The 24,198-nt window shown below is 40.4% G+C and overlaps 1 protein-coding gene across 8 annotated transcripts in view; it reads right to left on the bottom strand.

Annotated features, from left to right (window-relative positions):
* The window catches only part of RCL1 (RNA terminal phosphate cyclase like 1), a 230,895-nt gene that overhangs the window by 192,205 nt on the left and 14,492 nt on the right, over positions 1-24,198 (bottom strand). For all 8 annotated transcript variants that reach the window (XR_014057021.1, XM_081501657.1, XM_081501627.1 and 5 more), the window contains exons 2-5: positions 17,954-18,025; positions 15,090-15,265; positions 9,472-9,546; positions 8,410-8,534 (exon numbers count right to left, since the gene is read on the bottom strand). Coding sequence is in view for 7 of the 8 variants with exons in the window: in XM_081501657.1 (XP_081357783.1) it covers positions 8,410-8,534; positions 9,472-9,546; positions 15,090-15,265; positions 17,954-18,025 (448 nt within the window). In the remaining variant the exon portion in view is untranslated. The remainder of the gene's footprint in view (positions 1-8,409; positions 8,535-9,471; positions 9,547-15,089; positions 15,266-17,953; positions 18,026-24,198) is intronic.

Consider the following 24,198-nt stretch of genomic DNA (forward strand, 5'->3'; position numbering starts at 1 on the left):
ACTTGCCCTTACCATGATCTTGTTGGCACCTAGAAGTCTACCACTGTTAACATCTGAAACCCTGAAATACAACTCCCTAAACACAATGTCATATTCTTCTACATAACACACACATCTATTTCCATTAAAAATGTGAAGAAAAAAAAAAAAAAACACTGTGAAGGTTTCCAACCCCATGGCCACGTGCTTTCTCCAGGCTGGCAGCCTCTGCTGCGTTCCTCAGTAAGGAGTGCACCGGCCGTCGCTCCAATAACACACTCACCAATACGCTCTGTAATCCACCCTTCTGCACATCTCACTCACCTGGTCGATCCACACCCAGTCCTGCATGAAGATGGCCCTCCTGCCTCCTCCACTCCTCCTCCTAGGCTGCCAACTGCTGCTGGACTAGCCACGCACCACACAGCTAGCACCATGAAAACACCTCACTTCAGCTGAGCCCTTACTGCAGTCCCACAGCCTTTTTCTTATCCTGAGTTACTATGCCCCACTGGACACACCCCTCACAATGCCTAAGTGGCCCACATCTTCGCCACCCTTGTCACATTCCCTTATCACACCCCTGCCAGTCCCCTCATCCTGGAACCCATCCTAACTCAGTAAAAATTGAAAATGCCTCCTACCCCTTTCCAATCATCATCAGAATGCTCCATCTAGAGCCATTCTTACCATACGCCTGCATTTTCAATCCATCCCCTCTTAAATAATAATAACAAGAGCAGCCACCATTTACCAAATACTTACTTCTATACCAGCACAGTGTCTCGTATTATACATCTATTACTCCATTTAAACTTCATTAGAGCCTGGCAGACTACAGTCCACGGGGTCACAAAGAGTCAGACAAGACTGAGCACAGCACAGCACCAATAGCCCCACACAGGAGTCACAAACGGGCCCAATCATAAATGTGTCCACCCAAGTTTGGGGCCGAAATCCCAATATCGGTGAATGGCAGAGCCAAAATTAGAACCCACATCTGTCTGACTCTAGCACCTGTGCTTCAGCTTTAATCACCTTGTTACCTTGCTTTGTCAGTCTCCCTCTCTCGTGTATAAATCTACTTAACCTACAAAAACACTCAAATCATCAATCTTTTTGTTAAAGAGACAGGATGTTCTCAATTCTTTTCCTCAAGTTATCACCATATCTTTCTTTCCATTCTCTTTCCTGTCAAAGTTCTTGACAGAGTAGCTTCTGCTTGCCACCATTTCCCCCCATCACTCTGAAGCCCAGAACTGGTTATCTGGCCTCTGACTCCAATACCCTCTGGAAAGAGCCCTCAGGGTTATCAGTGGCAGCCTCCTGTGGTCCCTCAGCTTGGCCTAATGCTTACTCCTCTGGGCGCTTTAAGGCACTGACTTGGCTTCTAATAAGCTGCATTTTCTTTTCTTTTTTAAGAAAAAAACTATTTGCAATTTATTCATAAACAAAGAGTCAATACCCTGATACATAGAGACTTCCCCTCATCAACTTCCCTTTATCAGTTTGTATAGAAAAAGCAGAATAAATGGTTGACTCTTATTACTGATTTTCAAAAGAATGCGTCGATTTCCAAGGATGATCAATACAGTTTTTTTTAAGTATCATAATAAATTTGTGGATGTAACCTTATTTAATGTGTAATCAATCGATCTGTAGTTATTTTTATTGGTAGTTAGAGTGTCCCATCTTTGGCTAGTAGAAGCCACTTCAAGTTGGCTTCTGTGTCCATTTGACATGACTCTAGTAGCCTTTGACAGCTTCTTTGCTATCTGGGAATTTTGCTAGATACTGTCAAATTCTTAATCATAGTAGTTACATTGTCTCTCCTTCTCACCAACCTTTCATCAGAATATGATGTCAAGCTTTAGTTTCTTTACTAATCTAACTAGTGAGAGATGGCATCTCAGTGTAGTTTTAATTTTATTTTTAATGAAGTATCACTGATTTCTTATTCCCCATTCAACTCTGATTTTCCCTAGTCTCCCTTCCTGGAAGAACTTACTATGCTTTCTGCTTTCAAATCTTAGTGACCTTTCAGGGTTCCACCCTCTTCTCTTTGCCCTCTACATGGTGGCTGATGCCACAACCATCCACTTCTAGCTTTCCTTGTCCCTGAGTTCTACATTTCCTAGGAAGTTCTACATTCCCAATTTCTAAGCCCTTTCTGGACTTAACCGTGTACTTACCTGGAATCATAAAACCAAACATGAATAAAACTAAACTTATTTTCACTGCCAACCACATGGCCACACCCCACCCCAAACATTTGCAGCTTCTATCTGAACAAATATGTCCATTCAGGGGCATAAGTGAGAAGCATCAAATCATACTCAAGGACTCCCTATTCCTCTAGCACAGACCCAGGTGATCACTGCATCCTATCCATCTTGCCTCTAGGAGACCTCCATAAACTAGCAGCCCTCACCCGTCCCCACGCCACGACCCTCACCAGCTCTCTTTAGGGCATGATAATGCCCTACTATCTCTGCCGCCAAGTGAGTGCAGTGAACAGGTGCTTTTGTTTTGTTTTCCAACTCATATCTACCAAAATTTCTACAATGAGCCAAAAACAGCCAAAAGTTCTTTCTGTACCACCCGAGTTATTTGGTTAATGTGAAAATTCTCTCTCCAAAAGAAAATTACTGATTCTGATTGAAGGTCAATTCCTCAGCACAACCTCCAGTCTTCACAGGCTCCTGCTCTCACTTTTTGTCCCATTTTCCACTACCAAACATCCCTGACTGACCTGCATTCAGGCCACACCACATTGCTTGCCACTCCCCAGAATGGCTGTGCACTGTTCCCTCCACACAGGCCCACATTTCTGTCCGCAGCATTCCTCCTTCTTTGTCCCACTTTACAAGCCTCTATTCTTCAAGCTCCATCCAAATGCCCTGTCCTCTCTATACGAAAAAGCAGAGGTTAAAGGCTTGGGCCACAGAGATGGGGTTCAAATCCCAGCTCTACCATTACTAGCAATGTTATATGGGAGCCAATTCCTTAAGTGTTTGAAGCCTCAGTTTCTATACCCACAAAATAGGATGGAAGTGAATTCAGACTCACTTTGAGGTTAAGAATAAAGTATATAAAACATAAACGTATTAAACTTCACAATCAAAAGACATAGAGTGGTTGAATGGATAAAAGAAGATCCAACAAGAGATAAATGAAAATGAAAACAGAACATACCAAAATTTATGGAATGCAGCAAAAGGAGTACTAAGAAATTTTATACTGGTAAGTGCTAACATTCTTTCTATGGAAGGAAGATCTCAAAGAGCCTAACTTTACACTAGAAAAAGAAACCAAATTCAAAGTTGGCAGATTAGACATAAATAAAACAGAAAAACAATAGAAAAAAATTAATGAAATAGTTGATTTTTTGAAAAGATAAAAACTGACAAACCTTTAGCTGGACTAAGAAAAGACAAGACTCAAGTAAGTAAAATCAGAAAGGAAAGAAAACATTACAACTGATGCCACAGAAATTGGAAAAGATCATGAGGGACTATTATAAATGACTATATATTGATAAACTGGACAACTTAGAAGAAATAAACAAACTCCTATATACCTAAAAACTTTCAAGTCTGAATCAAGAACAGAGAGCTTGAACAGATCAGTTACATGTAAAGAGATTAAACCAGAAAGTTCCCAACAAAGAAGAGCCCACAACCAAGTGGTGTCAGCAGATGAATCTAATGGTGAATTCTACCAAATGTTCAAAGGAGAATTAATACCAATGCTTAAACTTCTAAAAAAGATCTAAGAGGAAACACTTCCAAACTCATTTTATGAGATTAGGATCACCAAAGCCAAAGACAATACAGGAAAACTACAGGCCAATATATCTGACAAACATGGATGCTGCTGCTGCTGCTGCTAAGTCGCTTCAGTCGTGTCCATCTCTGTGCGACCACATAGACGGCAGCCCACCAGGCTCCCCCGTCCCTGGGATTCTCCAGGCAAGAACATTGGAGTGGGTTGCCATTTCCTTCTCCAATGCAGGACAGTGAAAAGTGAAAGTGAAGTCGCTCAGTCGTGTCCAACCCTTAGCGATCCCATGGACTGCAGCCTACCAGGCTCCTCCGTCTGTGGGATTTTCCAGCCACGAGTACTGGAGTGGGTTGCCATTGCCTTCTCCGAACATGGATGCAAAAAAACCTCAAAAAAATTAACAAACTGAGTTCGACAGCATATTAAAAGGGTCACACAACATGACATGGTGGTATTTATCCCTGAGATGCAAGAATGGTTCAACATATGCAAATCAAACAATGTGATATATCACATTAACAGAATGAAGGAGAAGAATCACATCATTGTCTTAATAGCTGCAGAAAAAGCATTTGACAAAAAACACTCTTTCATGATAAAAAAAAAAAAAACCTCTCAACAAATTAAGCACGGAAGCAACTTATCTCAACACAATAAAAGCCATATATGAAAAGCTCAAAGCTAATATTATCTTTAATGGTGAAAAACTGAAAGCTTTTCCTATAAAATTCAGAAGTAAGCAAAGATGCCCACTCTTGTCATTTCTATTCAGCAGAGTACTAGAAGTCCTAGCCAGAGTAATTAAGTAAGAAAAAGAAAATGCATTCAAATTGGAATGGAAAAAGTAATATTATCTTTTTGCAGAAGACAATCTTATATGTAGCAATCCTAAAGAACAGCATAAAAAAAAAACTATTAGAATAAATGAGTTCAATACAGTTGCATGATACAAAATCACCATACAAAAATCAGTTGAGTTTCTATACACTAACAACAAACTACCGGCAAAAAAAATCAAAGAAGCAATCCTATTTACAATAGCATTTAAAACAACCTAAATACTTAGAAATAAACTTCACCAAGGAAGTGAAAGACCTACACACTAAAAACTACAAAACACTGATGAAAGACATTTTAAAAGACTTTAGAGGAAAAGACAGTCCATGTTCAAAGACTGGAAAAATTAATATTGTTAAAATGTCCATACTTTCCAAAGCAATCTGCAGATTCAAGGTAATCCCTATCAAAATCAACCTACGCATATCTAGTCACTTGACTTTTAACTAGGTTGCCAAGAATATACAATGGGGAAAGGATTCCCTTTTCAATAAACACTGTTGGGAAAACAATCAGTCAGTTCAGTTCAGTTAAGTCACTCAGTTGTGTCCAACTCTTTGTGACATGCCTATATGCAAAAGAATGAAACAGGACTCTATTTCACATCATGTACAAAAATAACCTCAAAATAAATTAAAGACAAATGTAAGACTTGAAACTGTATAACTGAGTGAAAACAGTGAGGAAGATTTTTAGCTTCAGCAATGATTTCTTGAATATCAAAAAGGAAAAAAAAAAGAGGCAAAATAAACAACAAAGTGAAAAGGCAATCTATGTAATGAGAGAAAATGTCTGAAATTTATATATATGATTAACACTCAAAAGATAGAGGACACCTTATCTTACAATTTACTAGCAAAATGAACAAACAAACAGCTCTACTTCAAAATGGGCAAAGGGCTTGAATAGACACTTCTCCCAAAAAGACATACAAATGGCAAACTAAAAGATGGAAAGGTACTTAATAATCACCAATCACCAAGGAACTACAAATTAAAACTACACTGAGATATCACCTCATCCCATTTGGATAGTGATTATCAAAAAATAAATAACTAAGAAGTGTTGGTGAGGGTATGGATAAAAGGGAGTCCTTGCACACTGCTAGTGGGAACATGTACTGGTGAAGTCACTATGGAAAACAGTGTGGTGATTCCTTGAGAAATTAAAAATAGAACTACCATCTGATCCAGCAATCTCACCTTTGGATATATATCTAAAGAAGCTTAAATTAGGATCTCAAAGAAATATACATGGATTCCTATATTCTTTTCAGCATTATTTACAGTAGCCAAGGTATAAAAGCAACCTAAATGTCTACCAACAGACAAATGGGTAAAGAAAATGTGGTATATGGATACAATAATGTTATTCATCCTCAAAAAAGGAAATGTTATCATTTGTGACAACATGGGAGAACCTGGAGGATATTATCCTAAATGAAATAAACCAGATACATAAGAACAAATACTACATGATCCCATTTGTATGAGGAATCTAAGTAAGTCCTAGACACTTACTATACACTGTAATGCCTATATTGCATACTTAAAATTTGCTAAGAGGGTAAATCTTATGTTAAGTAATCTTATCACAAAAAATGTAAAATAATAAACAGGATGAAAAGAAACTTTTGGAGGTGATAGAAATGTTTATGGCACTGATTGGGTTGATGGTTTCACAGGTGTATATATATATACCTCCAAACTCATCAAGTTGTACACATTAAATATATACAGTTTTTTGTATGTCAACCACATCTCAATAGTTTAAAAAATAAAAGTAAATTAAGTATATAAACTATCATAGTGCAGAGTAAACAATTACTAAATGGTAGATATTATTCATTATTACTCAGTTCTCTCACATCTTCCAGACAAATATGCCACTCTACTCTTAGTTCCTCCAACCCACTGAACATCATCTACATCACTTTATACATTATAGCAGAATTATGTATCTGTACATTCATTTCCTTCAACAGATGATGAGCTCTTCTGAAGCAGGGACTATAGTGCATTGGTAGCCCCCAAATCAAAGCCCTCAAGAGAGTGTCACAAACAGTAGAACTGTTTGCTTAAGTGTTAACTGAAAAAAATAAATGAATCAGTCAATTTAGTTATGATGAGGCAGATAATAAAATACTCTATCTCAGCCAATAATTACAAGTTCACTGTTAAGATTTTTCCAAGACTGTTGTCTGGAATGCGAAGCCAAGTGGGCCTTAGGAAGCATCACTACAAACAAAGCTAGTAGAGGTGATAGTATTCCAGTTGAGCTATTTCAAATCCTAAAAGATGATGCTGTTAAAGCTGCACTCAATATGCCAGCAAACATGGAAACTCAGCAGTGGCCACAGGACTGGAAAAAGGTCAGTTTCATTCCAATACCAAAGAAGGGCAATACCAAAGAACGTTCAAACTACCACACAATTGCACTCATCTCACACACTTAGTGAAGTAATACTCAAAATTCTCCTAGCCAGGCTTCAGCAGTACGTGAACCAAGAACTTCCTGGTGTTCAAGCTGGATTTTTAAAAGGCAGAGGAACCAGAGGTCAAATTGTCAACATCCGCTGGATCATAGAAAAAGGAAGAGAATTCCAGAAAAACATCTACTTCTGCTCTATTGATTATGCCAAAGACTTTGACTATGTAAATCACAACAAACTGTGGAAAATTCTTAAAGAGATGGGAATATCAGACCACCTGACCTGCCTCCTGAGAAATCTATATGCAGGTCAAGAAGGAACAGTTAGAACCGGACATGGAACAACAGACTGGTTCCAAATTGGGAAAAGAAGTATGTCCAGGCTGTATATTGTCACCCTGCTTATTTAAGTTATATGCAGAGTACATCATGAGAAATGCTGGGCTGGATGAAACACAAGCTGAAATCAAGGCTGCAGGGAAAAATACCAACAACCTCAGATATGCAGATGGTACCACCCTGATGGCAGAAAGTGAAGAGGAGCTGAAGAGCCTTTTGAAGAAAGTGAAAAAGGAGAGTGAAAAAGCTGGTTTAAAACTCAACACTTAAAAAATGAAGATCATGGCATCTGGTCCCATCAATTCATGGCAAACAGACGGGGAAACAATGGAAACAGTGACAGACTTCACTTTCTTGGGCTCCAAAATCACTGAAGATGGTGACTGCAGCCAGGAAATTAAAAAACGCTTGCTCCTTGTAAGGAAAGCAATGACCAACCTAGATAGCATATTAAAAAGCAGAGACATTACTTTACCGACAAAGGTCCATCTAGTCAAAGCTATGGTTTTTCCAGTAGTCATGTATGAATGTGAGAGTTGGACTATAAAGAAAGCTGAGCACTGAAGAATTGATGCTTTTGAACTCTGGTGTTGGAGAAGACTCTTGAGAGTCCCTTGGACTGCAAGGAGATCCAATCAGTCAATCCTGAAGGAAATCAGTCCTGGATATTCACTGAAGGACTGATGCTGAAGCTGAAACTCCAATACTTTGGCCACCTGATGCGAAGAGCTGGCTCATTTGAAAAGACCCTGATGCTGGGAAAGATTGAAGGCAGGAGGAGAAGGGGACAACAGAGGATGAGATGGTTGGATGGCATCACCAACTCGATGGACATGAGTTTGAGCAAGCTCCAGGAGTTGGTGACAGGGAGGCCTGGCGTGCTGTAGTCCATGGGTCGCAAAGAGTCAGACACGACTGAGCGACTGAACTGTTGTCTGAAATGTAAATAACCCTGGGAAGAAGTAAACTGTTATGAGTCATTCTTATCTTACTGAGGCAAAGAAAAAAATGTAAGAAATTTGAAGCGAATGCAAAGGATACGCCATTCCTCTGATACGTTTGATCTTTCCTGGATCTATGAGTTGAATAGGCTTCAGGATCTTTCTCACAGGACATGAAAAAAACACTTCACCTCCTCCTCCAGGCGGCATTCCCCGTCGTACAACCTGCAGGCATAGTGAAAAAGAAGAAGTCAGAATTCAACAGAGTGGATGACACCCAGCCAGGCTGGTGTACACCAAGAATGAAAACCAATATTAGAATGCAGAAAGCTTTCATACCCAACTTGTCCATCTCTTCAAGATCAACAGCACCTAATGTTAGCTCCACAGGGGCACATGCTGAGCAAGGAGACCATGTGGTGTGTCAGAAAAAGCAGTAGACACAGAGCCTACATGTTCCAGTCAAAGCCAGAGAGGTCACTTCACTACCAGAACTTGTTTCCTCACCCTTAAAATGAGGGACTAGTCTAGCTCATCAGCTTACCCACTTCTTAACCACCAAGAACCCTTTTCTCCTCTTCTGGAATTAACTGGTCTATCAAAACTCTACGTTATTAAATAAAAATGAAGTAATTTCCCTTGTTTAAAAACATCACTTCAAAAAGCAGAGATGCTAAACAGCTTAAGATATCCAGTGTCATCACACTGGATTGATATAATTCCCTTAAAAAGCAAACAAACAGATGCTTAAATTACTTCAACTAGGTTTTGCAAGTGAAGTACTAAAAAGTCTCAGGGACATTCAGATTGGTAGGCTCTGGATACAAATTAAAATAAATGATCCAGATCAGAGAGGTAGCATGGTCAGAATCCCAGCTCCATGACTTATTGGCTGAGTTGTTATGAGTCAAGGAGTTAATGTATGTAGAATGCTGACAACATCTACTACCACTAAGTAAGTGCAATGTATCAATTACTCTTGTCATTACTAAACAGACCCTTTCAGCTCAAAGTCTGCAATGCTAGGTTCAAGAATCCTGTGGGTCTTATAATGGTGACTTCAAACGTGCCACACACACACTGAGCCATACAGCTCCTCCAGTGAGTTGGTAAGAAAATATTTCACACTGATTTACGCCACCAACAATCTGGACATTCGTACCTTTAATTCAAAAGATTCACCATCAATCCCAAACTGTTTCAGTAGAGGGAGTGCTGTTGCCTTCAGAACATCAACCTGTAGAATAATTTCAGAAAAAAAAAAAAGTTTAGTTAAACCTTGAGATGGAAAGAAGAAAGAATCCACAAAGCAGGTTAAGGCTTAGCCCCAGGTAGATGAAGCAGTCTGGTAAAGAGAAGAGGCTGGCTTACAACTAAGGGCATGGGTTGGCTCTGCTCATGACTAAAGACTATGATTTTATAAGCCACTGGCTTCTCTGAGCCCCCTTTCCACATTTATAGTATTACACAACTACCTTATGAGTCATCATGAGCATCACATGCTATCATGCAAAAAGCACCAAGAAACTGCTGGGCTCACACAGAAAACAAACTGAGACCTCTGCTCATTCTTACAGGTATAAACACTAAGCAAAAAAATGGCCTGTTTAAGTATTCTTTATTCAACATGACAATTTCATGTTTAGAGCTGGTGGCACTCCAGGCTAAAGTGAATCAACTATTCAACCTAACAGTTCTACGTAAGAATGCTGCTGACACCCACACACAGGCAGTTAAAGGCGATGGTGATTCTACGAGGCAGTGGGGGCCTCAGAAGGAGGACAGCCTCAAACTGCACCAAACAACACAAACCCCTAAGTGCAATGAGGACATCCACAGTTGATGGCAAGACACTGTCAAGTGTAACTGTTATCATCTTCTCATTCAAAACTCCTAGGAGGCCTGCAGTCCTTCCTTATTCATTTGCAGATTCCTCACAGAGGATAAGGTGATATTCAAATCACGTTATCGAAGACGTCAGTGACTGCTGTCTCAGCAGCAACTGGGCAAACAAGAGCAATCCCTTGCTTGTTCCCATGGAACAAGAGATGTTTCTCAGCCCTGCAGGGGCTGATCCTACAACAGGAAGCATTAAGGGCAAGCAGCACAAGCAGAGGCTCTGGGGAAAAGCCCTGGTCCCAGTCCAGGCTCTAGTTTGTTGTGTGGCCTCAAACAAGAAAATCTCAACTTCTAAATTCCCTTGTCTCTAAGTTAAGGAGCTCAGCCTGCCTGTCTCCAAGTTGCTACCAACTCTTACATGTTAAGATTCAACAGAACAATACTCCAACAGGGCTTTACGGCAGAGAATAGTCCCCAGCTAAATATTCGTATATCAGAACATTAACCAGGGGTAGAAATGACCTATGAAGCCTAGGAACATGATCAGCATGGATCAGGTGGGACAGAAGCAGTCACTGGGAAAACCCATTAAAGATTAGCTAATTTCAATTAAATATTAAAGCTACACACAACTCAGAAACTTAAAATAGGCATTTGGAATCGCTGAAACCAAGAAGAATTCAGTCAAGTAGCCTACAAAGGGCAGCTTGGGAGAAGACCAAGCCAGATTCTGGAAAAGATGGGGGCTGCAAGGATGCCGGTTACTCCACGAGCATGACTCCTGGAGCTAGGCAGCCTCCAGCTCTCCAGGGGAAGAGAAAGGCAAGAGAACAGAACACCCCTGCCCACACCTGGAGTCAAATAGGAGGAAGTCAAACTGACTCTGAGGGCCAGTCAGGAGCCCAAATGTAACTCCAGGTGTGGTCCTGTCTCCTGGGTCCCTCTCCATCTGACACAGAGGGCAGGCCCCTCGCTGTGGTGGGACAAGGGCTGGAAAGGCAGCTGTGGGCTGGAGCCCCACTCTGCCTCTTACAGGCTCTGAGGCCTGGATGCTCTCTCCTTAGGGCTTTGGCTGCCTGCTGTAGAAAGAGGGGCCCGACTGGAAAGTTCCATAACCTCCTCAGGCTCCACACACTGGATGTAGCAAAGTGGGGGTGGTCTGTGGGTTCTGCTTCAAGAAAACCTATCTGTTACTCTGCAGTTAGAGAGGAAAGGCAAAAGTCTGACCCAAGTGGAACCTCAGGGCAAAGGCATCACCTTTACAGTCCAATCTGTCAACACGTAGAAATATGATCAAATCCATAGCTTCCCAGGTGGCCCTAGTGGTAAAGAACTTGTCTGCCAAAGCAAGAGACATAAGAGACTCAGGTTCAATCTATGGGTCAGGAAGACCCCGTGGAGAAGGAGATTGCAATCGAGTATTCTCCAGTATTCTTTCCTGGAGAATCCCATGGACAGAGGAGCCTGGCAGGCTACAATCCATAGGGTCGCAGAGAGTCAAACATGGCTGAAGCAACTTAGCACACACCACAACAAACAGATAAAGGGAAGAAACCTGCTCCCTTCAGTTCCCTTCTCTGGAACAGTGATAAGAACATCTACCTAACCCTCATGAATCAAATAAATACGGATACTGACAGAGGTCCACATAACAAGTGGCCAGGACACAGCAGACTTCACTCTATTTCTGTTCCCAGGACAGCCCTGAAAGAGGACAGACTCTTCACTCACCATCTGGCCAACTGCTAGCACCAGTAAATATCAACTGGAGGCACTAGTATCAAATCACTGAGACTCAAAGGAGACCTCCTAGAATTTTTCTTCTCAAAATTTCCCCCCGTTTCCTATCTTTTTGTCTCCAAAATGTCCCTACCCCTTTACAAGGCTCATTCTATCACTGCTGCTTCTATCCTCTGGATATCTGTAGGTGGCCTTATTAAGCCCCTCTACCCTTTTCATTATAACTTTTTCCTTCTCCATTACAGCCTACAAACAAGTACAAGTTTCTCTCACTTAAAAATTCCCAACCTCAGCTCTTAAGGGTCATCCTATCTAGCCTTCTGGAGGAATCTCCCAGCCTTCTATGGTTCCATTTCTTACTCATTCTGAACCTGAGCATGATCTTGCACCCTAATGATACTGTTCTCTTAAAGGTCAACATAACTTCTCACTGCTGCATCTCCCTGCCCAATCCCAACTCAACTCTTGCAAGGACTGACTCTTGGATCATCCCTAGCTTTTCAGAACTCAACTCCTCCTTAGCTTCTCTCCAAATCCTTCTATTTCCACAGTCACTGTCTCCAGCTCCTCTTCCCAACTCACTCCTTACACACTTATTCCTCTTCTTCATCTATTCTCAGTCGCTGGAACCATGAGGCCAAAATTCTACTGGCCCACTGAGGCCAAAAAGGAACGTTAAATGAACAATGAGGTCATTTAAGACCTGTGTCCAAATGGAGCTCTCACGCCTCTTCCCAAGAGGGCAGGTGCTACTCAGCTCCGATGGATTGCTGTTGTGGAGAAACAGCCACGCCGACCTACTGCAATGAAAAACTCTGGGGTTTCAAACAAGAACAACCAATTCAGATACACACACTGACACCAACACCATCCACACACTGTGCAGGCCAAGGGAAAAACACCTGTCAGACTTACTGAGCCAAAAAGCCACCAGTGATCAACCTCGGTACTAGTCAACCTCATTCTCCTACAGAGTGAAGTATCAATAGGTAAGATCCTGATGATCTGAGGCTCCAAACAGTAATTCCCAACTGGACATCCCCAATGGATCTCCCACCAATATCCCAAAGAACAGGACCAAAATCAGACACATCAACTACAACCCCATCACAATTTTCCTCTTTGCTGTGTCAAACCCTTTCTGATCACTATCCTTTCAAGTCAACCGTGACAGAAATCATGGAGTTACCTGTGACCCCTTCCTCCTATCCCATCTCCAATTAGTTATCGAGTTATGAAGCCCCTCCCTCCACACTGCACTTCATATCTGTCCCTACCCTTCCACTTCCCTCTGCATCAAGTTCATACTGGTTGACACCTTGGCAATTCACCCTTCTCTCAGCTCTACAGTTATCTTCCTAAAACCATGACTGACTCTGGGGCTTCCCTTCCTCTTGAAAGCCCTCCCCAGCCCTCAGCACTTGGCTTGTGCGTCTGCCAGAGCCCAGAGGTATCCAACCTTGTGGTCTCCCTGGCTGTGTTCACAGCTGTTCACCCCATGAAACCACATTCCCTACGGGCAGAACTCATCGTATTCATCCCTGTGTGCAGACAGTAGGTGTGGACATAAATTGATGGGGAAACCACACATTAAAGAGAAAGTTCAAAATGAAGAAGCCACATGCTGAAGAAGTTACTCTTTATCCAGGATTAGGTGTATTTATTTTATCCTGGGCTGAAGCCAGGTACTAACCAAGGTCATTTTAGTCCTGTAGCATGTGAAAACAACAACAAGAAAGCCTTTTAATACGCTGCTAGAAAGAATAAAATACTATTTCTAGGGAATCTGTCAATTAATCTTTGTCACTGTTAATATGTAAATATGTAAATTTTTAGTACTGTCAGTGATAACAGCTTTTAAGATCACTGGCAATTATAGAAAGAGAGTACAAAACTGGGATACATGGTGCCAACATCTCCTGTCTGCTTCAGGAACTTTTCCCAAGAGTCAAGGCACCTACCCCCCCCCCAATATGAAATTGTAGAGGCCTCCTCTCTTACTTTTAACTGAAGAACTCATTTCCTAGAATGTTCCAGAAAAATGCGAGAAATAAGCAACTACTTGAAATTACTCTGAAATTCTAAACAATTTACGCAGCATTCGTATACAGTTAAGAATATCAGATCTTGCACTTTACTTTGGATCCTGGGAAGAGGTTATGTACCCAAATCCTAAGAATTCAGGAATAAACCTTTTATTGCCCAAGAACATATTAATCATGTTTATAACTTCATCAGCATCCTGGTGAATACCAGCAGTCTCTGCTATGGGGCTCACTGCACCACCTAACTGGTCTTCCCGGGTTAGGGAAGCCACACACGTCTGCCTCCGAAGCCACCCCTTCAGTGGTCTTGCTCTAATGTCTGCCGAGGTGAAGACAAGCATCCTCGGTTAGAACTTCACATCATGGCCCTCAGCTTGAAGATACCTTCTCTGGACACCAGAGCATCCAAAGGTAGGGATCGTTGTCTCACTATGAAAGGTCTAAGGCAGGCCTGCTCCAATCCATCAATCTCCGTCTCCCCAGCCTGTCTGTCTTTCTCTCTCACACACACACACAAAATAAAACCCATCCCAGACTGGCATTAAGACAGCTGTGGTAGCCACGATGAATATTCTAGTTGTACATTAAACTATCCTCCCCACACATGCAGCATGCTTAATAAGCTTGCTGATGCCCACAAACTGGCAAAGCTCATATATACCTTCCCTGCCCTTATGCCCTTTCTCTAAATCTGCAAACTCTTCTCAGAAGAAGAAAGTCCTAAAGTGTACAGTTGAAGCCTAAGTCAAGATTATGCTGCAGCAATGCCAAGAAGATATTATTCTCTGCCTAAAGTTTGGGTCTGCTGCCTTTCAGCCTCAACCATCACATGACCTTATGAAAACGCCACTCTCACACACTTCAGTCAACAGAGCCATATTTCATGTCAAACATGATGAGACAGCAAGCATCTGTTCGGAAGGTTCTTAGACATAACAATGAAAGGCACCTTGAAGAAGATTAACATTCGTCACTGAATCTGATGATTATAAGTCTTGGTTCATCTGCCTTCTGGAGTGATTAATCTCTAAACTTCAAGGTAAATAACAAAACAAATACACTCAACAGTAAACTGTGTTTTATCAGGAACTAGTTTCTCAGAAGTTAGGTGTAACAGGAGACAAAAATCACAGTGTGGTGTGGCCTCACTACTCACCGAAGGGTCAACCTGGTCATTGGTCACTCCTCGCAGAACTATTCTCAGCGGGTGCTTCATAAATGGAGCCAGGCAGAGAAGACTTTCCAGATAATATCCGATGCTGCGAAGAACGCTGCAGTCATGCTCCATGGACCCACCATACAAGAGGCCTGGCTGATAATATAAGGTCGTTCCTTAGAGGAAAGAAAGTCAGCAGAAGGGAAAAAAAAAGTGTCACAAAGGCAACGAAACAGTCAGTCCCAAGGGGAAAGTCGGGCAAGGGCATCCAAGAGTTCAAAATGCCATTCCTGACAGCCCACATACTTCACTCCAAAAGCTGACTCATTACTGTCAAGTCCTTGTAACAATAATAAACTGTGAGTGTAATTTAATAGACAGTAATAAATTAAACCCCTCCCTAAGCCATCTGAATTGCCAGAGTCACGGCAGGGCACAGAGGAGATATATTCTAACAGGCACCCTAGTCTCCCAACAGCATGCTCTCAGATTGTGCCAATGTTGGGGTTCACAAATGATGTTCTGAAATCATCGTGCCAGCAATCAGCTTCTTCCAGTCCCAGGAAATCAGATTTCCCAATACCACAGTCACCAAACTAGGTACCTAGAGAAGGCAAGTACTTTATGGTACTCACTTCCATTAATAGTAACTATTTTAATAGTAACAAATGGAAATGTCTAAAATTATTGAACTGCTTTTGTGGAAACACTTTATCTTTCTTTATTCTTTCAAATATGCATATCATCCAAAAAGCTTCTTACTAGGTTTACATATTAGAGGAAAAACCAAATAAAATATGCTTGATGATTCAGTGGCTATGAAGAAATGAACACAATATATTTTTGATACTAATAATCCCTGGCCAAGTTCTCCTGGCACAATTTACCAATAAAGAAATCTAACATTAGAGGAAGGGACTATGTTCAATCACTAAAAGGAAAGCAGCTCTTGGGAGTTTCACACAAGAAATACAGGTTTCACCATATTAAAAAATCAAAATCACAATAATTACAATCAGAATGATATTCTAATCAAAGTTGGAGAACTCTACTTCAGTTATTCTAAATACTATTTATGACACAAAACAATCTTTTAGATCCAAAAGCCCCCAACTCCCAAAGACTCTATAACCACTAAACTCTCTACTAAAATCTGTCTATGCCGGCAAATTAACCAAATAAGAAACTAACCAGATCTTCACAATGAAGGCTGGGGGCAGGGGGAAGGGGGGGGTGTTGTAGCAGTAGGGAGGGCGTAGACACATGAGGTGGAAGGAAGCAGGACCATATAAATATCTTATTTTTCAACTAGCAGCTGCTGCTAAGTCACTTCAGTCATGTCCGACTCTGTGCGACCCCATAGACGGCAGCCCACCAGGCTCCGCCGTCCCTGGGATTCTCCAGGCAAGAGTACTGGAGTGGGCTGCCACTGCCTTCTCCGACCAAGCTGCAGATATGACCCCAAAACAACAGAATTTCTTGTCCTCTGAATCACCAATAAAAATCGCTGAAAACATCCCCAGCAATTTCAAAGTAAAGGAGTCAAGGAAGACTAAAGGAATCATAGCTTGCAAAGGGCATCTGATGTTTTACTCCTGAAACCTGTTCTCTGTGAGGTATGGCTGAATGCAGCTACAGATCAAGTCCCATGGCCACTTATAAAGCCAAGCTTGTCTTCTCCCTTAACAGAGTCAACACACAGAAAAGTTCAGTCTCCTCTGTTGAATACATGTGCAAAGGCACATAGCTCATGGAGACAATCAAAGCATGTTTGCCACGATCATCTATACAATGTAGATAAAAGTTTCTAATAGCAAAAAAAAAAAAAAAAAGAAGGAAAAAAAAAAAACTAGACAAAAATCTAGAAACAACCTAAATGTTTATCAGCAGGGAACAGTCAAATAAGTTATCATGTATTCATACAACAGAATACAACCTAAGGCCACTGAAAAATTGAGATGGACCTGCATGTGTCTGGCAAGCAAATTCCTTGAGACATCTGTGCTAATAAAAAACAGCTGGCTGCAGAACAGTATCTGAGAAGGCAGTGACACCCCACTCCAGTACTTTTGCCTTGAAAATCCCATGGATGGAGGAGCCTGGTAGGCTGTAGTCCATAGGATCGCTACAAGTCGGATACAACTGAGCGAATTCACTTTCACTTTTCCCTTTCATGCATTGGAGGAGGAAATGGCAACCCACTCCAGTGTTCTTGCCTGGAGAACCCCAGGGACGGGGGAGCCTGGTGGGCTGCCGTCTATGGGGTCGCACAGAGTCAGATACAACTGAAGCGACTTAGCAGCAGCAGAACAGTATGAACAGCCTGATCCTGTTGATGGTTTGAGATACAAAAGTGCCCACAGAAGCAAATACATATAAAGGAGACCAGGACAAAATCCCCATGGCTGCCCCTGGGAGAAGGAATGGAAGGGGAAATAGGTGAAGGGATTTTCACATTTTTTGCACATACTTGTATAAACTTATTTTATAAGACAAAATAAAAGAAATTAAATTCATCACATACAGCTACCTCAGAGAGTTTGTTGTAAGATTTTATTGTGACAACATAAGCTAAATGGACACTGAAAAGTTGTATATAAAGTTAGGTATGCAACACTTCTATTGTTTAAAAGAGAGGAGGTGCTTGTCTGTTTATCCAAAATTTTCACTCTTCTCACTTCCTTAAGTATATTTCCCTTAAATTGGCAATTTCACATACTATCTTCAGACAATCATATCACAGACAGGAAACTGGATCTTTCCATTCAAATACAATATTTATACCATCAAAAAGAGTGAGTAACGGAGGAACATTTAAGTAGTACATGTAAGTGCTTTCAGGAATGGGAAGAAAAGGAGCTTACCTGTTTGGTTTATTTCAATTCGAGAACCATTAGTTACTTTGTCCAACAGTCTTATGAAGCTGGCTTCAAAATCTGTGGGGAGAAAATAAAACTGACTGGCTTCCAATTAGGTCACCATTTTCAGATAGCACATCCCATCCAAAGTACTGCAGTGCAGGGTAAGTTACTTCCTGCATCACACTGGGTTCTTCACAGGATCTGGGTGAGCTCATTGGCTAAGGAATCTGAAGCAGTTGAGAAGCACTGACTGGCATTTATATGTTTTGCTGTTGCTGTTGTTCAGTCGCTAAGCAGTGTCCAACTCTTTTGCAACCCCATGGACTTGGCCCACTAGGCTCCTCTGTCCATGGGATATCCCAGGCAACAGTACTAGAGTGAGTTGTCATTTCCTTCTCCAGGGGATCTTCCCGACCCAGGAATCGAACCCGTGTCCCTTGCATCTCCTGCACTGGCAGGCAGATTCTTTACCACTAGAGCCACCTGGGAAGCCCACAGTTCTATGTTAGTAGAACTATTAAAAACAACTCAGTTTTTGTATTCCACCAAAAAATAGGAACTCTACCAGCAATCTCATGGGATATTAATTTCAGCAGCATGACACCCATTTGTTCTGATCTCAGGAGTGTGCACCAAATGAGAGAAAGAACAGAAAGCAGGAAAGAGTTTTAAAGTCAAACTCTTACTTGCTGTAGAATACCCTTCAATCTCAGAGACAGTAAAAGGTCACTGCCTCTCATTCAACAAAGTGTCCCTTCTCCCTTCCTCTATCATCTTATTGATCTAGAACTTTCTAATCAGTTCAGTTTTTAATTTTATTACAAGGTGCCTGAATATACAGTATTATTGTCACCTTTTTAATGCATGAAAAAGATTAGAAGAAAAAAACACCAAATGTTAATAAATAGGTTTCTCTTCACAGTAGCATTTTATATGTGTTTTTCTTGTTTAAATTTTAATGTTTAAATTTGCTTCAGTTACTTTTATGAATAAATTGTTATCAAAGCTGTTGAGGTTTGACAGAAAACAAAATTCTGTAAGGCAATTATCGTTCAATAAAAAATAATTAATTAAAAAATAAAATACAAAAGCTGGTAATTCTCTAAAACATGAGGGGGTAGATTTTAAATGTGAAATATGAAGACAGAGAGAAGAATCAGTATATGTTCTCTGTTCTCCTGAACTGATTTTATATACATACACACACACACACACACACACACACACACACACACTGAGCTTTAGCTTCTACATCCCTCCCATGAACGGAAACAGGAAGACCAGGTCTTCTGCACTGAAGGCATGGTTACCGCTTGATGCTTTCAGGCAGTTCCTACTCCTCTAATAAACTAGCAGAGTTTGAGAGCACAGACCTTAACAGTAACCAAAACTGATCCTGAAGGGTGAGCAGATCAACGAAGCAATTCTCATCCACCTGTTCTTACTTAACGCTGTCCCATAACTCCTGTCACAGCAGATTCTGCAATCTGTACAAAGAGCACTGGGCCAGAAGTCAGAGAAGCTCCCTTAAATCCTGAAGTAAGGCATAATGGCTAATAACAGCAGCTGTGTATTAATGCTTACCTTATATAATCCTCATAACCGCTAAGCAGGAAGTGCTCCCGGTTTTACAGAAGGCTAAGGCCCAACTGGCAGAGTCAAGACTTGAACCCAAGTCTGCCCTTCTCTAGGGTCCATGTTCTAAACCAAACCAGGACTGGGTTTGCCTCACTCAGTTTAATCTCTCAAAGCTAACCTCCTCCTCTAGAAAATCATACTACCTTTCAACTGTAGACAGTGATTTACTGAAGGTCCTGCAGATGACTTAAAGAGTCCCCAATCAGCATATATCTTTAATGAAATTAGAACAGAATAAAAACTATCAGTTACATAGTAAGGGTGTTGTTCATGAAATTTTAGTCTCAGTTCAATATATACTTGTATATGTATTAGGTTATGGTAGAAGTAGCACCACGGAAGTTCAAAGGTTAAGTCAGCTACAAAATTGAACTACATATTATTTCTATGTTTTTTTATGTAGAATATTCTATCTTTTTAATGCAGGCAGGATGCATAATGCCATGCCACTGTCTACCTATGTTTAGAAAATAGAAAATAGAAAATGCAAGGTATTCTGCACAAAAAAAGAAAACTTGACCTACTCAAGCTTTCAGGCTGCCTAAATGGGTGAGACAAAAAAAAGCATTTATGAATAAAGTCCAAGATTATAAACCCCATAGCTTTTATAAATTAGTAAAGAAAAGAAAACAAAAAATTATTTTGAAAGTAGGTGTTTTTTTTTTTTGCAATCCACAGGGGCTGTTGAGCATGAACACAGTTAAAAATGCCCAGCAGGGGAACACAAGTAGGAAGAAAATGAGCACTTATGAAGACCTTCAGACAAAACCATCCCCAGGTCACAGTAAACAGGTGCTTTAGAAGCAGTACCTCAAAGAACCAATGCAGAGCTAGTTCCCGAATCCCAGTAAGTGAAGATACAGCTCCATCACTTGGTACGAAAAAGATCTCAAGTTTGTCTAATAATAGACTGAAGCCTCAAACTTCGTTAAAACAAGATGTGTAGGATTCCCTGCCACCTCACTTCTTCAAGACTGCACCTAGAAGTACAGAATTTCAGATATCTAGCATTAAGGAGGAAGTTTCCCCCAAAAGCACAATTTTACTAGATGGTTTAAGAATACATAATTAGGTTACACAGCTATAAGGAGAATCAATGTGAATGCCACAATGGTCAGGAGACTTGCTACCACTGGGGGCATGGAAGGAAGAGGTAAATGAAACAGGTCAGTGAAGGTGTGCACAATGTTCTATTTCTTGACTTGGATGGGATCACACAGATGCTTTATAGGATTATAAAATCCTATAAGATTTTATAATCCTATAAGAACTACTTTTATGTTTTATGAATTTTTCATGTTATTATACTTCATACTTTCAAAAAAATTGTCCCATTAAAGACCTTTAGTTTCAGGATTCCTTAAATACTACCTCCTATACATAATGACCTCCCTTTCCTAGACCCCCAAAGAAGGGAGTTCATCATTTCTTTAAAGGGACCAGTAACTTATAGAAGACTTAGTGGCACTCAATATTGGCACTAAGCCTGACCCATTTCTCACCAAAGAAAGGCAAAAAGCCATGTCTCAAAGGAGGGGACTGAAAAAAGGAATACAATTCAAAGATCTACCCTTTAAAAACAAGGAGCAAATCTCAAGAAACAGATTCAACTTAAAAGTATTGTAATGACTCAAATAAATTATGACACATCTATATACCAGAACACTCTGCAGCTATCAAATTAGTGAGATTTTTCATACACTGATATGATTCATCTCCATAGTATATTGACTGGGAAAAAAGTAAGATGCAAATGGCCTTTATCTGAGAAAGGAAACAGCACCTATTTCCTTATTTATGGAAAAAAAGAGCCTTGAAAAGAAACACAACAAACCAACAACACTGGTTGCTTCACACGGAAGGAAGATTGAGAAAGAAACAGAGACTTTGTAAACCACTTTGTTTGTTTTGAATTTCATGTCATGTGTACATATTCTAAAAAAATACATAAAAATTAAATTGAAAAAATACAAATAAAGGTACTGTAACACAATTTAAAGTCCCAATAAATATTTCTCTCATTAAATAGCCTATGAAAGGTCTTTATACTCCAACGCAGCCATAATTTTTTAGATAACTGCTTAATTACAAAAGAAAATGTTCACACTATTTTAAGGAAAACATTTTTTAAGTAATATATAAAATGTGATTACATTTCCATTAGAGACAGAACTAAAAGAAAAGACAGCAAACTATTAACACATGAAATTAGGAGTTACTATTTTCAACATTAAATACAAAAAAGGTAGAAATTACAAATACATACCCAAGTCTCAGAATAAATCAAAGGATGTTCACTCACTTGGAAATAATATATATATAAAACATTTACATATTTTATATAATTATGCAGAATGTGAAAAATAATAAGTTATTTGAACCTAAATACATCACATCTTTCCTAAATTATGAATCACGTCAGTTCAGTTCAGTGGCTCAGTCATGTCTGACTCTTTGCAATCCCATGGACTGCAGCATGCTAAGCTTCGCTGTCCATCATCAACTCCCAGAGCTTGCTCAAACTCATGTCCACCAAGTCGGTGATGACATCCAACCATCTCATCCTCTGTCGTCCCCTTCTCCTCCTACCTTCAATCTTTCCCAGCAGCAGGGTCTTTTCAAATGAATCAGGTCTTCTCATCAGGTGGCCAAAGTATTGGAGTTTCAGCTTCAGCATCGGTCCTTCCAGTGAATATTCAGGACTGATTTCCGTCAGGATGGACTGCTTGGATCTCCCTGCAGTCCAAGGGACTCTCAAGAGTCTTCTCCAACACCACAGTTCAAAACCATCAATTCCTCAGCGCTCAGCTTTCTTTATAGTCCAACTCTCACATCCATCCATGACTACTGGAAAAACCATAGCTTTGACTGCTGCTGCTGCTGCTGCTGCTAAGTCGTTTCAGTCGTGTCCGACTCTGTGCAACCCCATAGACGGCAGCCCACCAGACTCCGCCACCCCTGGGATTCTCCAGGCAAGAACACTGGAGTGGGTTGCCATTTCCTTCTCCAATGCAGGAAAGTGAAAAGTGAAAGTGAAGTCGCTCAGTCGTCCGACTCTTTGGACTGCAGCCCACCAGGCTCCTCCATCCATGGAATTTTCCAGGCAAGAGTACTGGAGTGGGGTGCCACTGCCTTCTCCACTAGACGGACATTTGTTGGCAAAGTAATGTCTCCGCTTTTTAATAAGCTGTCTAGGTTGGTCATAACTTTTCTTCTAAGGAGCAAGCATCTTGTAATTACATGGCCACAGTTACCCTCTGCAGTGATTTTGGAGCCCCCCAAAATGAAGTCTGTCACTGTTTCCATTGTTTCCCCATCTATTTGCCATCAAGTGATGGGACCAGATGCCATGATCTTCGTTTTTGAATGTTGAGTTTTAAGCCAACTTTTCACTCTCCTTTTTCACTTTCATCAAGAGGCTCTTTAGTTCTTCTTTGCTTCCTGCCAAAAGGGTGGTGTCATCTGCGTGTGTGAGGTTATTGATATTTCTCCCGGCAGTCTTGATTCCAGCTTGTGCTTCATCCAGTCTGGCATTTCGCATGATGTACTCCGCATATAAGTCAAATAAGCAGGGTGACAATATACAGCCTTGCCATACTGCTTTCCCAATTTCGAACCAGTCTGTTGTTCCATGTCCAGTTCTAACTGCTGCTTCTTGATTTGCATACAGATTTCTCAGGAGGCAGGTCAGGTGGTCTGGTATTCCCATCTCTTTAAGAATTTTCCACAGTTAGTTGTGATCCACACAGTCAAAGGCTTTGGCATAGTCAATAAAGCAAAAGTAGATGTTTTTCTGGAACTCTCTTGCTTTTTCAATGATCCAGTGGACATTGGCGATTTGATATCTGGTTCCCCTGCCTTTTATAAATCCAGCTTGAACATCTGGAAGTTCACGGTTCACGTACTGTTGAAGTCTGGCTTGGAGAATTTTGAGCATTACCTTGCTAGCGTGTGAGAACCAAATTTATAAATCTTTCTGTGGCCTTTTAAGAAAATCTTTGCCTTCACCAAGGTCTTGAAGATGTTCTCCTTGAAATTCTATTTTCATGTGGAAACTATTACATTTAATAAATTTATTCTTCATGGTTTTTTAAACAGTTTACTGAAAATGGATGTTCAATTTTGTCAGGTGTCTTTTTAGTAGCAGTTAAGCTGGTTATGTGATTTTTTTTTCTCATTTTTGTGTTTAATCTTACATTTAATTATGTTATACTTTTCCATGTGTTTTATCTGTAGCCAGTTCTTGGGATGTACCCTAATAATAGTGGATAGTTTAAAAATTTGATATGATCTCTTTTTTAAAGATTTATTTAGGGTTTTTCATTTGGCCTCATTAAATGAGGTTATTTTGTAATTTAATTTTTGTGTGTGTGGTGCTCTTAAGTACCCTACAATTGAAGTCATCTCTGTACATTCTTTTTTGTTCTTCAGAATGTGTAAAATAATACGAATTATTTTTCTTTGAATATTGGGGGGGAAATTTCTCGCAACTTCAGTGCTCTTTTCTATTTATTACTTGATGAATTTTTGCATTCCTTTTGTTTTGGTTTTATCTTTGGGTGTCTTTAAAAATTTCATTTTATCTATTTTGATTTGTTATCTTTTTACAT

The sequence above is a fragment of the Giraffa tippelskirchi genome, chromosome 1, assembly GCF_054371585.1.
Source record: "Giraffa tippelskirchi isolate mGirTip1 chromosome 1, T2T-mGirTip1v1.2.pri, whole genome shotgun sequence".
Classification (NCBI taxonomy): domain Eukaryota; kingdom Metazoa; phylum Chordata; class Mammalia; order Artiodactyla; family Giraffidae; genus Giraffa; species Giraffa tippelskirchi.